The sequence below is a fragment of the Equus caballus genome, chromosome 17 (assembly GCF_041296265.1).
Source record: "Equus caballus isolate H_3958 breed thoroughbred chromosome 17, TB-T2T, whole genome shotgun sequence".
Classification (NCBI taxonomy): Eukaryota; Metazoa; Chordata; class Mammalia; order Perissodactyla; family Equidae; genus Equus; species Equus caballus.
In genome coordinates this window covers 49,572,067-49,587,137 of record NC_091700.1, presented here as the reverse complement: position 1 = coordinate 49,587,137, position 15,071 = coordinate 49,572,067, and the positions used below count along the sequence as shown (strand labels likewise).

At 40.3% G+C, this 15,071-nt stretch overlaps 1 protein-coding gene across 1 annotated transcript in view; it reads right to left on the bottom strand.

The window, feature by feature from the left end:
- SUGT1 (SGT1 homolog, MIS12 kinetochore complex assembly cochaperone) overlaps positions 1-13,780 on the bottom strand; it is a 37,554-nt gene extending 23,774 nt beyond the window's left edge. The window contains 7 exon segments of the mRNA NM_001286856.1: positions 48-64; positions 447-500; positions 4,795-4,865; positions 5,594-5,663; positions 6,359-6,449; positions 13,484-13,541; positions 13,633-13,780. Coding sequence (NP_001273785.1) covers positions 48-64; positions 447-500; positions 4,795-4,865; positions 5,594-5,663; positions 6,359-6,449; positions 13,484-13,541; positions 13,633-13,670 — 399 coding nt within the window. The 5' untranslated portion in view covers positions 13,671-13,780.
- Positions 13,781-15,071: the final 1,291 nt, after the last annotated feature.

Sequence of the window (15,071 nt, the reverse complement as noted above, 5' to 3'; positions counted from 1 at the left end):
ATAATATAATTAAGTAAAAACATGAAGGATACAAACTCTGGACTTACCACTTCGGACTGTGATCCTATTAAAAAAATAGAAAATATTTTCAGAAAACACTACATTTATAGGCAAAGTTATATACACAATTTCCATAGCACAAATGTACTGATTAAGCAAAGCAATTCTCCATACATTCCTAATAAAGGAAAGTGGTTTAATTCTGCACCCTGGAGTCACTTTAGACTCCTTGAAATTTCTTACCAGTAATACCAATGCAAAACAAATCCAACCTGGTCAACATACACTAGGCAAAAATCAGAATGCCTTTGGAAATCCCTATCTAAGGGAACATGTACTACTTCAATTATAATTTATAAAGTTAAAAACAAATGTGTTTAAATCAAAAGATGTCAAATGTTTACTTCTTTTTAAATTGAAAGACCATGGGAAGCCTGTATGCTTACCATTCTGAGCTTCTTGACACCTTTTAATCCAGACAATGAAATCAGCATCTGCATCTAAAAGAACAAAATGACTGTAACATCACTCATCTGCACAATTAACACATTCATTCAAAAAATAATTACTAAACACCTACTATGTTCCAAACACCCTTCTAGGCACTGGCGATTCAGCAGTGAATTAAATAGACAAAAATACCTGTCCTAACAGAGCTTAGAGCCATCCTAATGTTATAGCTATTAATATACGAATAGGTTTAACATGTAGTTGTTCATTCTGAAGAATTTTGATTTAAAAAAAACATTAGTTTTAACCAGTTAACCTTACTGGTTCCCAGATGCACATAAATCTGCATTTCCCCTCACCTCTCTCCTCTTAAAGGAGCTTCCTCCTCATACAACAAGATCAGACTTGAATTTGATTCTCAATGTTATCAGTTAGGGTTTGGTGGAGGCCTGGCAACTGGCAGCTGGGTTAAGGTCCAGAAGCGTCCCTCCACCAGTTTGCTCTTCAATGTGGCTACCTATTCTGCCTATAATTCTCTGTGGCTTTATTTGTTACCATACCTTTCCCACTAACACCTTTATACTTTGTGGAATTCTGTCGTAACTGCAAATTCCATGGCATCCAAGAGACTGCAGACAGTGAATATTTACAGATAACACTGTAAACATTTACATAAGCAAATTATTCACTTGTGAAGACTCAGAATAATTAGAGTCACAAGACCAAAAACACTGTCTTGATGTTAAGAAAAATTATTAGGGGTCGGCCCCATGGCCAAGTAGTTAAGTTCGCACACTCTGCTTCGGTGGCCCAGGGTTTCACCTGTTTGGATCCTGAGTGCAGACATGGCACCACTCACCAAGCCACACTGAGGCAGAATCCCACAAAGAACAGCCAGAAGGACCTACAACTAGAATATACAACTATGTACTGGGGGGCTGTAGGGAGAAGAAGAAGAAGAAAAAAAGAAGATTGGCAACAGCTGTTAGCTCAGGTGCCAATCTTAAAAAAATATATGCATTAAAAAAAGAAAAATTATTAAAAGTGATCCAAAAAAAAGTTTACTAATTCAAGCTAACTGCAGGCAAGATTATTCTGAAAAATAAAAAGCTATTAAAAATGTCTTAAAATGAAATTTTCTATTTCACTAATTTATAGATGAAATTCAATTACAGAGGCCTTAACTCATATATATACACACCCACACACACACATACATTCATTCTAGAGGTGAACAATTACAGTCATGTACCACATAATGACATGTCGGTCAATGACAGACCTCATATACAACAGTGGTCCCATAAGATTATACCATCTAGCCTAGGTGTGTAGTAGGCTACACCATCTAGGTTTGTCTCAGTAACATAGGGGAGGAAGAAATTTTCCTCTACCGTACTAGGTTCTTCTGGCTGGTCTAAGAACTAAACTGACATGAGACAGATTAACAGAAGAAACACAAATAAAGTTTCAGTAACAAGTATACGTGGCAGAAACCCAGGGAAACCAAATTAACTCCCCAAAATGGCCAAAGGCCTCGCCTTAAATACCACCCTCAGCTAAAGACAAAAGATGATGTTGGAGGTCAGGGACTTCAAAGGGAAAGGAGGCAATCCACAGGTGAAAAAAAGCAAACATATGGAAAACAAGTGTTTGGCCATACAGAAACAGAGGAACATAGAGGGGAGCCCAACAAACAGGCTTTTCTAGGTTCCTTCCTGTCTACCACCTAGTTCATGTTATGCTACTAAGTCAGTAGCTCCCTTCCTGAGACAGGTTTTTCTATCCGAATTCTTATAGGCAGTTAAGGGGGAGATAAAAACTTTCTGAGTCTTCTCTTTTTTTTTTTGAGGAAGATTAGCCCTGAGCTAACTACTGCCAATCCTCCTCTTTACGCCTACTACAGCATGGCTTTTGCCAAGCGGTGCCATGTCTATACCCAGGATCCAAACCGGTGAACCCCGGGCCCCTGAGAAGTGCAACGTGCAAACTTAACTGCTACGCCACCGGGCCGGCCCCATTTTGTTTCTTAAAAATAATCAGCCTAAACTCTGGGCTGAGGGGGGCCAGCTCCGTGGCCGAGTGGTTAAGTTCACGTGCTCTGCTGCGGCGGCCCAGGGTTCGGATCCTGGGCACAGACATGGGACTGCTCGTCAGGCCACGTTGAGGCGGCATCCCACATCCCACAACTAGAAGGACCTGCAACTAAGATACACAACCATGTACAGGGGGGGTTTGGGGAGATAAAGCAGGAAAAAAAAAAAAGAGATTGGTAACAGTTGTTAGCCCAGGTGCCCATCCCTAAAATAAAAAAAAATAAAAAAAAGGAAGATTGGCAACAGTTGTTAGCCCAGGTGCCAATCTTTAAAAAATAAAAAAATAAATAAACTCGGGGCTGGCCCCGTGGCCAAGTGGTTAAGTTCGCACGCTCTGCTGCAGGTGGCCCAGTGTTTCGTTGGTTCGAATCCTGGGCGGGGACATGGCACTGCTCATCAAGCCACGCTGAGGCAGCAACCCCTGTTGGCAATGCATGACTGTACATCAAAATCCTATTATTCAAATTAATCAGTAAATAAAACCAAGCTTCCTACCATATAAAGGGGAAAAAGGTAAAATTCTGAGTTATAAACTTTTTTCCCTGATAAAAATGAAAGCCTAACAGTCTAATATAAATTTTTCCTGGAATTAAATTAAAAGACAAATTTGTTTTTAAATTAAATATCCTCAACAGCAATTTTATCAAGGAGCAGACACCTTCTGAGGTCACCTCTGAAATAATTCTAAGATAAAAGTCAATGGCATGATAGATAATAAGATATTACTCAAGGAAGGAATGTGGGCAGGGAACTTTCTAGGGACTTTAGATGCTCTAAAAAGATAAAAGAATAGGGTTTAAGAAATCTAGAGGATGGAATGACTCATGAACCCATCAGGGCTTTCAAATATGCATCAAGACAGTGGATAACGGGACTCTTTAGCATTTACTAAGAGTGCAGATATGCTAGCTTGCTAACTGAATAGCCATATTATTCATGTACCACACTTGGGATAACCAAGTTTGAGAACAACTCCTATTGCCCAGATCTCTTCTTTGCTAATCTGTAGGTTCCATTTGCAAAGCTGGGCCTGATGTCCTTTCTCAAGCAGGTATATGGCAGAAAAGCAAATATTTAAAGCAGTACAGAGTAAATTTTTAAAAACATAAAAATACAGGGGCCCTGGGGCCAGCCCCGTGGCCGAGTGGTTAAGTTTGCGCGCTCCGCTGCAGGCAGCCCAGTGTTTTGTTGGTTGGAATCCTGGGCGCAGACATGGCACCACTCATTGAGCCATGCTGAGGCAGCGTCCCACATGCCACAACTAGAGGGACCCACAACTAAGAATATACAACTATATACCGGGGGGCTTTGGGGAGAAAAAGGAAAAAAAAATTTAAAAATTAAAATAAATAAAAATATAATTATACAGTACTTTAGAGGAGGGTTTCTCAACTTCAGCACTACTAACATTTGGACCAGATACTTCTCGGTTGTGGGGGACAATCCTGTGCGTTGTAGGATGTTTAGGAGCATCCCTGGCCTCTACTCACTAGATGCCAGGAGCACATCCCCCATTCCTAGTCATGATAATCGAAAATCTCTTCTGCCAAATGTCCCCAGGAAGCAAAATTATCCCCTATTAGGAACCACAGCTTTAGAGAATCGTGATAACAGTCTATCATCATAAAAGATAAAATGATAGTACACAATTAGGATTCTGTATTCTATTATTATCTATGAGATTACTTACAACCTCTGTCTTTTAGTATTCTGCAGATCTTTTGATTCTTAGCTCTTACAATTTCTATTTATGTGCATATTCATACCACTGTGTTAACTTTCAACTGTTTCTCTCAAACAGATAACATTAAAAACACAATACTCTCAAAGCTCCATGTTTCTTCTATACACTACCATGATTTATCGAAACTTATACTTCACGTCTCAGTAAATTCTTTGTTGTAAGATTTCCTAGCTCAGCAATCTGAATAACAACTTAAAGTGAATTTACTCCTGAACATGAGAGCAAATTAAACTTTCACTTGCCCATTAGAAAAAAACAAAGCCAGACTAAGTTTATAGTTTTTAGCTTCTAATGGTAAAGTTCATCTGCGCTTAAATGCTAAAGAAAGGCCAATTTAAATTTTTAAGTAAATTCAAATTCTGCAATCAACACGAGAAGTCATTAAGAGGAAAAAAGGTGTTGGGTTTCCACAATTAACTTGAGATTATGCTAACAAAATTCAGGTATGGTATTCAAGACACACAAGTAATGGGTTAGAGTTTAACATATAATTCTAATACTTACTATCTAATTTCTGTCCTTCCGTAAAAGTTTCTAGAGCAGCAGCATAGTTTTTTTCATGGTATTCACATATCCTGTATGAGCATATTAAAAACAAACACCACACACACACACACACACACACACGAGATCATGAAAAATAGCCTTCTAAATAAAAAATCCTAGTATTTTCTTTATTGTTAAAAGAATATGTTAATAAGTTAAAAGTATAAGTTAATATTTAGAAAATAGACCTTCTAAAATACTCTACTGCGACATCCAGTATAATTCCCACTAAAATGCAATTTGGAACTCATTTCAGAAGGAATTTCTTCATTTTAATTGAATACACTTGCTTGCTCCAAAATACAGCTGTACTAAGGAATTTAAAATATTTCTTACTTAAGGAATAAAGTCACGCTTATCAACAGAAACAAACTGGGATGTAAAGTACACAGATACAGAGTTTTCACAGCATTAAATGTAGTCTGTCCAGCATGGTTAAGGATGAGATGTTCTCTAGTCAGTTAATACAGTAAATTCTAATGAACAAAAAAGGGATTTGAAATCCATCAGTTTCATTTATACTTTGCAGTTACTTCAATCATCACTATTTTAAAACATACTAACTACACATATCCTATCACATCAGTTAATACAAAAACAGAAATATAAATTATATTTCAACTTGAATCCTATCTCAGCTATAAAATGTGTAAATACAGAATTTACTATTCATATAAAGCTAACAATTAATTCATTCAACAAACTAAAATCTACTATCTGTAGTCCAGATCAAACAAGAGCAGTAGTTATTGTATACCCTTTTCTCAGCATAGCAGTGGAATTACTTGGATTAAGTTCAAGAGATTTCTTTGCATCAGCAACAGCATCTGTGTATGAAAAAAGGGGATTTTTAGTCAGTTATTTACAGATCCTAACAAATATTACACAAAAAATTTGAATCAGTCTTAGATTTTTAAGTTTACAATGTGGTAAAATGGACAAATAATTTTAAATGAGAAAAAGCCAATCCTAGATATGATTCAAACAAATATTACCCTCATACCTTCCTACTGGCCTAATATTTAGCTTCCTTCTTAAAGCTCTTCAGTCAATAAATAAAGCTCTGTACCACACAGTTCATCTAATTTTCTCACTAACATCATTTATGTATTTGACTCACAGTCAATTTAATTTTTCCCTACCCACATTTTCTATCCAGAATAATTAAACACAAGTAATACAGAAGTACATTCTTTTTGTAAAAAATGCAAAAGAGAGCATTTCATTTAAATATGCTGTAAAACAGTAAATATGATGCTATTTTCTTTGTTAGCACATCTAAAAACCAGAAATGAAATCTGGACAAATTCTCCACCCACAGAAGGAAGAATAGATACCCATAAAATTTAAATGAGTGTTGTGCAACGTAACGCTTGTCACACTTCAGCTACTTCCCCTTGTATGAAAGATCAATTTAAAAATCCTTGAAGATAATCTCCATTTTACCAGACTCACTGTATCTTGGGCAAAATTTATAACAAACCTATGAAGAAGAGACAGTATACTTTGTAAGAAAAGTTACCACAGTAATTCCCAAGAAGAATGTGACAGTAAGCTCTTTGACAATAATACTGTGCATCATCTGGTTTCTGTTCCAAAGCCTTAGTCAGCTCCTACAAATACAAACACGTTGAGTGTCAGTAAATGTTCTTTAAAAGCCACTGAATTCTAATTAAACATGATTTTTAATCAAATAACCTATTATCATAAGCTATTTGGAGGAAAGATAACAGGGAAACAAGCTTGGAGCTTTTCTCTGCAAGAAGATCAATCTCTTCCCAGCTCTTCTCCCCTCCCCCCAAAAGCCTACAATCTAATGTACTATCTACGTAAAGCACCTAGCAGTTCCTGGCCTTCAGTAGGAACTCAATACATGGTAATTATTATCACCTCATTTATTCTGAAGAGGTTAGTTGATATACATTGACCTTCACAGATTTTATCCTTCTAATTTGGAGAAGACTCAAAGATATGTAGAATTTGAGATGCCTAGAAAATGTGAAGCTGTCCAATTAAAAAAACTGGAAGTTAAATCTAGAGTTCAAGGAGATTAACAGAATCAATAAACAAACAATCAAGCTTACCTGGCCCACTCCTATCCTCTGCCACTGGCAGACATCCCTAAGAAATTACAGCATTCTGTTGAAAGCCCAGATACAGTATCTCATAAATACCTACTATCCGTCATCAAGAGTTAACATTAGATCAACATTTTTGCCACCCTGGGCAGTCACAGTTTATAAGTGGTAGCTGAAACAATAATGATGGAAGAAGAGAGAGCATGACTAGTGGCGCCAAAGACAAATACAGCAAAACAGGAACACTGATTCTCTATCCAATGCCCACACACTCTAGAGATTTGGTAGTTTTCTTAAAAGGTAAAATTATTTCAATAGCCACACAAGTGTCACTGACTTTCCTTTAACCTAGTAGTGTGAGTTTCACAAAGCAATATATACTATACTTGGTAATCATATACCTAAAATCCAATACACCTAAAATCCAAACCACTTTTTACCATATTCACCCCTATCATGCTGATCCAAGTAGTAATGAAATTCACATCTTGTTACTGCGTCTCTGCTTAAAACTCTGCAATGCCTTTCCAGCCGATCAGGGCAAGAGCCCAAGCCCTTACAATGACCTCTAACACCCTCCTTGATATGACCCTCTGTTAGCTCTCTGATCTTCTCTCTTCTCTTCCCCTGCTTCTCCATCCTAGCCACAATGGCCTCCTTGCTGTTCTTCAAACACCTCTAGACTCTGCACCTGCTGCTCCCTCTCACTAGAATGTTCTTCCCCCAGATTGTACCGAAAATTCATTCCCTCACTTCCTAACTAGTGACTGTGCAGGGACAGGATTAAAATCCAGATCTAACTCCAACTTGAATTTTAACCACTAAACAACACAGCTTCTTGTTAACATTTCTTTACTCCAAGTTTCTTTCACACACTATTTCACATTTGAATTAACATGTTTTCTAATACTTTGAAATTCCTAAGTTAAATAATACCATCTTGCACTAAACTTTCAAACAATTTTGAAAACAGCTGATAGCTTCTTGCCTATCTACTCAAACATATCTTCAAACCAAATTTTCCAGCCTCTCCTCAGCAAGAAAACAGGTATATTATGGGTCAAAAAGGCTTTTACAGATTATATTAATATCTGAATCATCAATTCATAAGGTATTTTTAAACACATATTATGTGACAAACGCAGGCCAGATACTGGGGGTACAAAGATAAATAAAATATTCCTTTTCTTAAAGAGTCAGATATAAACTTCTGAATTTCAAACAACCAACCTGCAAATGACCTTTAAAAACATAAACCAATTGGGGGCTGGCCCCGTGGCCGAGTGGTTAAGTTCGCGCGCTCCACTGCAGGTGGCCCAGTGTTTCGTTAGTTTGAATCCTGGGCGCGGACATGGCACTGCTCATCAGACCACACTGAGGCAGCGTCCCACATGCCACAACTACAAGAACCCACAACGAAAAATACACAACTATGTACCGGGGGTCTTTGGGGAGAAAAAGGAAAAAATAAAATCTTGAAAAAAAAAACCAAAACAAAACATAAACCAATTATTGGTTAAACAGGACCATTTATGGTGATTCAGTTAAATAAATTAAGCAACTGACTTATGAGGCTGTTAATAAAAGAAGTTACCAAAAAGACTACTGAGACAAACTGAACATTATGACACAAACTTATAAGTAATGAATAAAACACAATAAACAGTTTATTTTGAACAAGCAATATACAGTACAATAAAATCAGAAAAAGTGAAGTTAAAATAATGATTTGTGGTTGTCTTAACTACACTGACCTGTGGTATGTTTTCAGAGTTCTACTGTTTCTGTGACAACAGTTGCTGGCTGCTAGAGTACCAAAGGACTACAGAGAAGTATCTAGAAAGGCAAGGACTCCAGCGCCAACATTTGAATCGCAGTGGCAAAAAGCTATTATTTAATGCAGACCTATGAGAAACTTACCCAAACATACACTTAAATAAAACTAGTTATGTTACAGTTGAGCAATTTATAGTTCTCAAAAACAAAGAAAGCTAGTGAACTGTAAAATATAATTACACCGAAATCTTTACCAAGATAACAGTGAAGGAGGTAACCTGACAACCCAGAACAATAGGGGGAAAATTTTCTTTTAAGACATTAAAATTGTTTAACACTAGGATCCTAGAAAATGAATTTCCAAATATTTAAAGTTTCAGTCTCTTTTAAAATGCTACTCAAAAAGGTAACTTAAGATTAAAAGCAAAGGCAGACTGCTCAGACTGACCTGGTGTTTGCAAGCATGTAGCTCTGGGTATCTCAACTTGACTCCACTTTCAGTTTTCTTCTAGCCACAGCTAATCCCCAATCATGGGTAAACAAAAACATCAACCCTTCTCCCTTCCTAAACTACCTAGCACTCCTGATAAAAAAACAAAAAAACAAAAAACCCACACAGACCCAATACCACTGTACGTTCAGACTAACCAGCTACACTCTCAACAAAACTGTTTTTGGTCAGTTACTTCAAAGTCAGCTACCAACCTTTATATCATACAACCCCAATCCTACCCCAGCTCCAGAGGATGACTTTGATGCCTTGAACCCAGAGACTTCTCACTTCTAAACTGTATAACCTTGAGCAAGTTAATCTCCTTAGCCTCAGCTTCCTTGTGAGCAAATACCCACCACATACTTATTACAAGAATTATGGTAGGGGTAATTTAACACATTAGAATGCCTACCACACCCCAGGCACTACACTGAGAACAGAGATAAACAAGATACATGAAACACCTGTTCTCTTTAAGCTTTCACTGGGGCCCAATTTAGACAGGGTGGTCAGAGAAAACAGTTTCTCTGAGGTGACATTTCAGCCGAAATCTAAAGTGATAAGCATCTCCAAGGAAAACAAGAGATAGGTCAATAAACAGTACTTTTTAGGCAAAAGGAACTGCAGGTGCAAAGGCTCTCCATCAGGACTGAGTTTGACAGGTTCAAGTAACAGAAAGAAGCCAGTGTGGCTGAAACAGAGAGAGCAAAGCAGCTGCAGGATGCCTAACTCAAGGGATTCATCTGTACTTACATCACTTATCTTCGCAACAACCCTCTCAAGTCGTTCCTATTTAGTCCATTTTACAGACAAGAAATCTGACCCAGAGTGATAACAGGAACATTCCTGAAGTTAAATAATTATCGTGAAAACAGGATTTGGACCCAAGCAGTCTGATTCCAGAGCCTGTGCTCTTAACCACTTTTCATGCTAAGCCTCAAAAGATTCTCATAATCCACATACAGCCGTGTGTTGCTTAACGACAAGGATACGTTCTAATAAATGAGTGGTTAGATGATCTTGTCATTGTGCAAACATCAAAGAGGGCACTCAGACAAACCTAGACGGTAGAGCCTACTATACACCTAGGCTAGACGGTACTAATCTTACGGGACTACTGTTGTACATGTGGTCCATCACTGACCAAAACATTATGCAGCACACATGACTGTGTGTGTTTTCTCTCCTTACTGAACTGACACTTCCTCTGTAAAGCTTTTTTTTCACTTCCCCAGTTAGCCTCTATTCTGCTATGCTCTTTACTGGACTTTATACACCACTCCTTTAGAGTACCTACCTTCTATTTGTCTCCCCACTAGATTGCAAACTCCCTCACTGCACAATCTTTTCATCTTTAGATCTCTCCCTCCCAGTACAGCATTCACCACTCATGTACCTTGTTTGTTGAATGAATGAAAAATGTGAGTCAGCTTGATTCAAACATTTCCCCTTTATTCCTAATTGGATAGTCTTATATAAAAATGCAACATTTTAAGTGATGTAATATCAAGAGACTTGAATTTCAAAATGGCTACTGTTAAACCAGCTCTTGGGAAAATCTAGAAACAGACTCTCACTTCTCATCAAGGTTCCAGCCCTTCTTTTATTACCAATTATTTGGTAATTAACATCAAACTGTTCATCTTTGTGAGGTCATCTCCAGTTTTAAAAAGAACATTTCCCCTAACAGAGCTGGTTCTTATCATAATCATTCTCCCCACCCCCAGTTTCTGATTCAGGTCTGTGGCGGGTCCCGAGAATTTGCATTTCTAACAAGTTCCCAGGTGATGCTCCTGCAGCTCGTATGGGGACCACACTTTTGAGAACCTCTCTTCTACAGCACTAGACTAAGAGTCAGGAAGCACGTCCCAAGGCCCCCATTCTGCCTCTAACTGGCTGTATACATCCCTATGACAGATCATTTGGATTTATTTGGGTCTGTTTTCTCCCGCAAAACAGATGGGAAGAAGTAGTGGACTACAGGAGTCATAAGGACTTTCAGTAAATCTGGTGTCAGGGGGGTGTTCAGAATTTGCATTTCTAATGAGTCCTCAGGTTGTGCTGCTGCTGCTGGTCCAAGAGCCACACTTTAAGAACCAAGGTACTGGGGCCAGCCCCGTGGCCGAGTGGTTAAGTTTGCGCACTTTGCTGCGGCAGCTCAGGGTTTTTCCGGTTCGGATGCTGGGTGCAGACATGGCACCGCTCGTCAGGCCATGCTGAGGTGGCGTCCCACATGCCACAACTAGAAGGACCCACAACTAAAAATACATAACCACGTACCAGGGCTCTTGGGGAGAAAAAGGAAAAATAAAATCTTAAACAAAAAAAAGAACCAAGGTACTAAAGCTAACCACATTTCTACTCTACGCAATTTCACTCCTAGGTATATACACCTAAAAGAAAGGAGTGCATGTATGTGTTCACCAAAATACATGTACAAGAAAATTCACAGTAGCTTTATTCACACTAGTTAATAACTGGAAATAACCCAAATGTCCACTATTAGAATAAACAGTGCTACGTTTATAAAAAGGAATACTACATAGCAATGAAAAAGAACTACCACTTCACACAACAATATGGATGTATCGCACATAATGCTTAGGGCAAGTCAGAGTACCCACACTCAACTGAATACCTAGGTTATGATCCTGTTTACCTTAAGAGCAAGAACAAGCAAAACTAACTGATGGTGATGGAGGGCAGAACAGGGGTTACCTGGCGGGTGAGGGGAATTATTAGCTGAAAAGAAGCATGAGGAAGCTCTGAGGATGGAAGTGTTCTATATCTTGATCTGGGTGGTATACATATATGTAAAACTACAACTTCATAGTTGCTGACTTAAGACTTGCATTATTTACCTATATCGTACTTCAAAAAATATAAAAAGTAAAATAAGTGAGATGGAAAGTGACAAATTCATTACTTAAATATCCTTCAAAAGCAACTTTCATATAAACTGTATTTTCAAAGGAGGCACTGGGTCTAAAAGGACCATAACAAACCTCGATTCTGGAAATTAATTGCTGTCTAGCTGACATAAAGAATTGTGAAGAAAATTCTCAACGCCTCCTGTGACATTATTCTACTACTGATCCCAGAAGCCTCACTAGGAAACATCATAGTACAACTGATTAATCAACCACTTTATCTGAAGGCCTTCATATCCAGATCCAAAAACATACTCTGACCTAAAAGGCCCTAAGGGACCTAGCCCCTGGTTTTCTCCCCACCTCAGCTATTACTCCTCTTTCATCCTTCTCTAGTTAAACGGGCCTTTTGGCTGCTCCTTGTACAGGCCAACTTCATTCTTATCTCAGGATCTTTGCACTGGCTCTTCCTCCTGCTTGGAATGCTCTTTCCCCAGAGCTTCCCAACTCACTCCCTCATGTGTCTGCTCAAATGTCACCTCCTCAGAGAGACTCTACCACCGATGTGGCAAATTTCTTTTAGAAGTCATAACTAGGAAAATGGTTCTCTCGCCTCAAATCACTAACCTTGCTTACGTTAAATTATAACGAGGAAACAGGGTTTCCTCTCTTCTGTACTTCAAAGCAAGAAACCTCTGGCTAAACTGTGTGACCCACTTAATCATGTACCCTTAGCTTGAGTTCTCTGTTACTTTTAATTAGTATCTTACTCTTGCTCTTATACTTTCCTTCACAGCTCTCCAGTCTTTCACTGCACACAAAGTGCTTTCTAAGTCAATGAATATACAAATGAGATTTTAATCCACAGCAATCAGTGCCTTGCACACAGCAACTCCCCCAAAATTGTCTTGATGGATACACAAACGAGTAGAATAATGAACAATGACAGGACATCTGGAAATCTTCAGGGACATACGGGAAAAGGTTTTTGTTCCAGTAGTCTGAGTTCACACAGGCACCTGAGTCATACGAATAGCAAGGATGATTATCAAATAAAAAACCGAATTAGCAAATATCATCAAGCCTAGATTTCACTTTCTTCTAGGCACAAATACTACCTAAAAAGAAAAAACCCTTTCAGGCCAAGTATGGATGTCAACTATGCCCCCCAAAAACAGATTTTCCTAAGCTGCGAGGATGCAGGAACGGTCTAGGAGTAAAACGGGGCAAGAAGAGGCGTCTAGAGTAAGGGGGCCACTGTAGGCCACGGAAAGGAGAGGCCGAGGCTGTCAATATTAGGGCTGAGACACAAGAAAAACAGCAGCCCGGGTCCCAGAAAGGCAAAGCCGGGAAGAGGAGGGGTCGGCCAGAACCCGTCGCTGCCGCGTTCCCCAAAGGAGAGTGGAGGAGACTGAGAAGGGCTCTCTCACCTCTAACGCCGCCTGGGGGTCCTCGTCGATCAGAGCATCTGAGAAGCTCCGGAAAAACCTGCCAGGAAAACAACGACTTCAGCAGGGCTCACTGACCAAGAAAAGCAGGGGGATAAAAATAAACAGCCAAGAGAAGAAAAAGCACGCACCTCTGGGCTGTTGCAGGTCCTGCTGCAGCCGCCGCCATCCCTAATAGTCACTGTTACCGCTGCTGGAGCTGCTACTACTGAGGTTAACAGCTTGGCCACCGCCCAAGGGGGAAACTTCTGGAGAAACACCAACTGGAGCTTCCGTCCTAAGTAGCCAACGAGCAGCCACGCAGCGCGCCGCGGGGGGAGGGGAGGCGAAAAGCGGGCGCGGGGCCGGCTGGGACGGTGGAGGACCCAATCTCCCGGCCCGGCCCCCGGTCCCGTGACCTGCGCTGCCAGTTCCCGCCCCTCGCAGCCATGGTTACGGAGGCCTCCGCGGTTCACGTTCGCCCTCTCTTCCACTGCACGCCCGTACGCCAGTAGAGCCTTCAGGAGTGATAGCTCAAAGCACATGTGGAACGTATTGTTATGCCTCAGGAACGTGGGGCGTTTGGATGTCTGTTACTAACACAAGGCACGTGGAGCTCCATTTTCACCGCGGTCCCCATCATGGCTCCCGGAGGCAGCCAAGCCTTTCGTGACCCGTGACGTCATTCGCGGCTACGTGTTTGTTTCCGGGAGCACAGCTTCGGATTGCGCGTCGAGCCGGGATCTTTACGCTGGGAACCATAGAAGACTAGGACTCGCCGGAAGTCGTTCTGTCTTTGCGGAACCTAGAGAGAAGGAACCCTTTTGGTTCCGGTGTGGGTGCACTGTTCCACTCCCCAGAACAACAGAGGCCCAAGCTTTCTCCCCGGTTGGCTTCCAGGTAGAGAAGGAAAACCTGTTCCGTCCGAAGGCACTGAAGGGAGTAAGGTGGCCTGAAGTTGTCTCAGTGCTGCTTTTCTTTCCAACCTAGTGGGTCAGGCCCTCCCTCACTCTCTGTTGACACATGCAGGTCAGAGAGAAGAAGCCCCCAGCAAGTTCCACGGGATGGAGGTGGAGGAGCAGAGGGGAGTGGGAGTGAGCGGCTCAGTCAGTAGAGATAAAAAAGGAAATGAAGTTGAGCATCTGCTACGTCCAAAATCTAAACTAGGCCCTGGGATTCGAAGACATTAATGCTCTCCAGAAACTTAAAGCAGTTCTAAGTGCTTAAATGAAAGAAGGGGAATAGTCATGCGATAGCAAGGAGGGGCCCTTAGCCCAATATAAGGTATGGGGATGGATTCCTCAAAGGTGTGATACCTGAGCCTCAGCCTTGAAAGATGAATTAGAATTAATCAATGAAGGAAATGAAAAAGGCATTTTCCGACAGAGTAGAACGTGTGTTAAAAAAACGGTAAGGAGAGCTCTAAAATTGGTAGAGTCAAAATTCACGTTGCAAGCAGACTGGCTGGAGAGGTAGGTAAATGCCAGGTCATAAAGGGCCAGGTGTGGTCTGCTTAGAAGCTTGGATTTGATTCTCTTAATGATGTTAACTCAGTAAAGGATTGTTTTAGGGCTCGGCTGTGGCCGAGTGG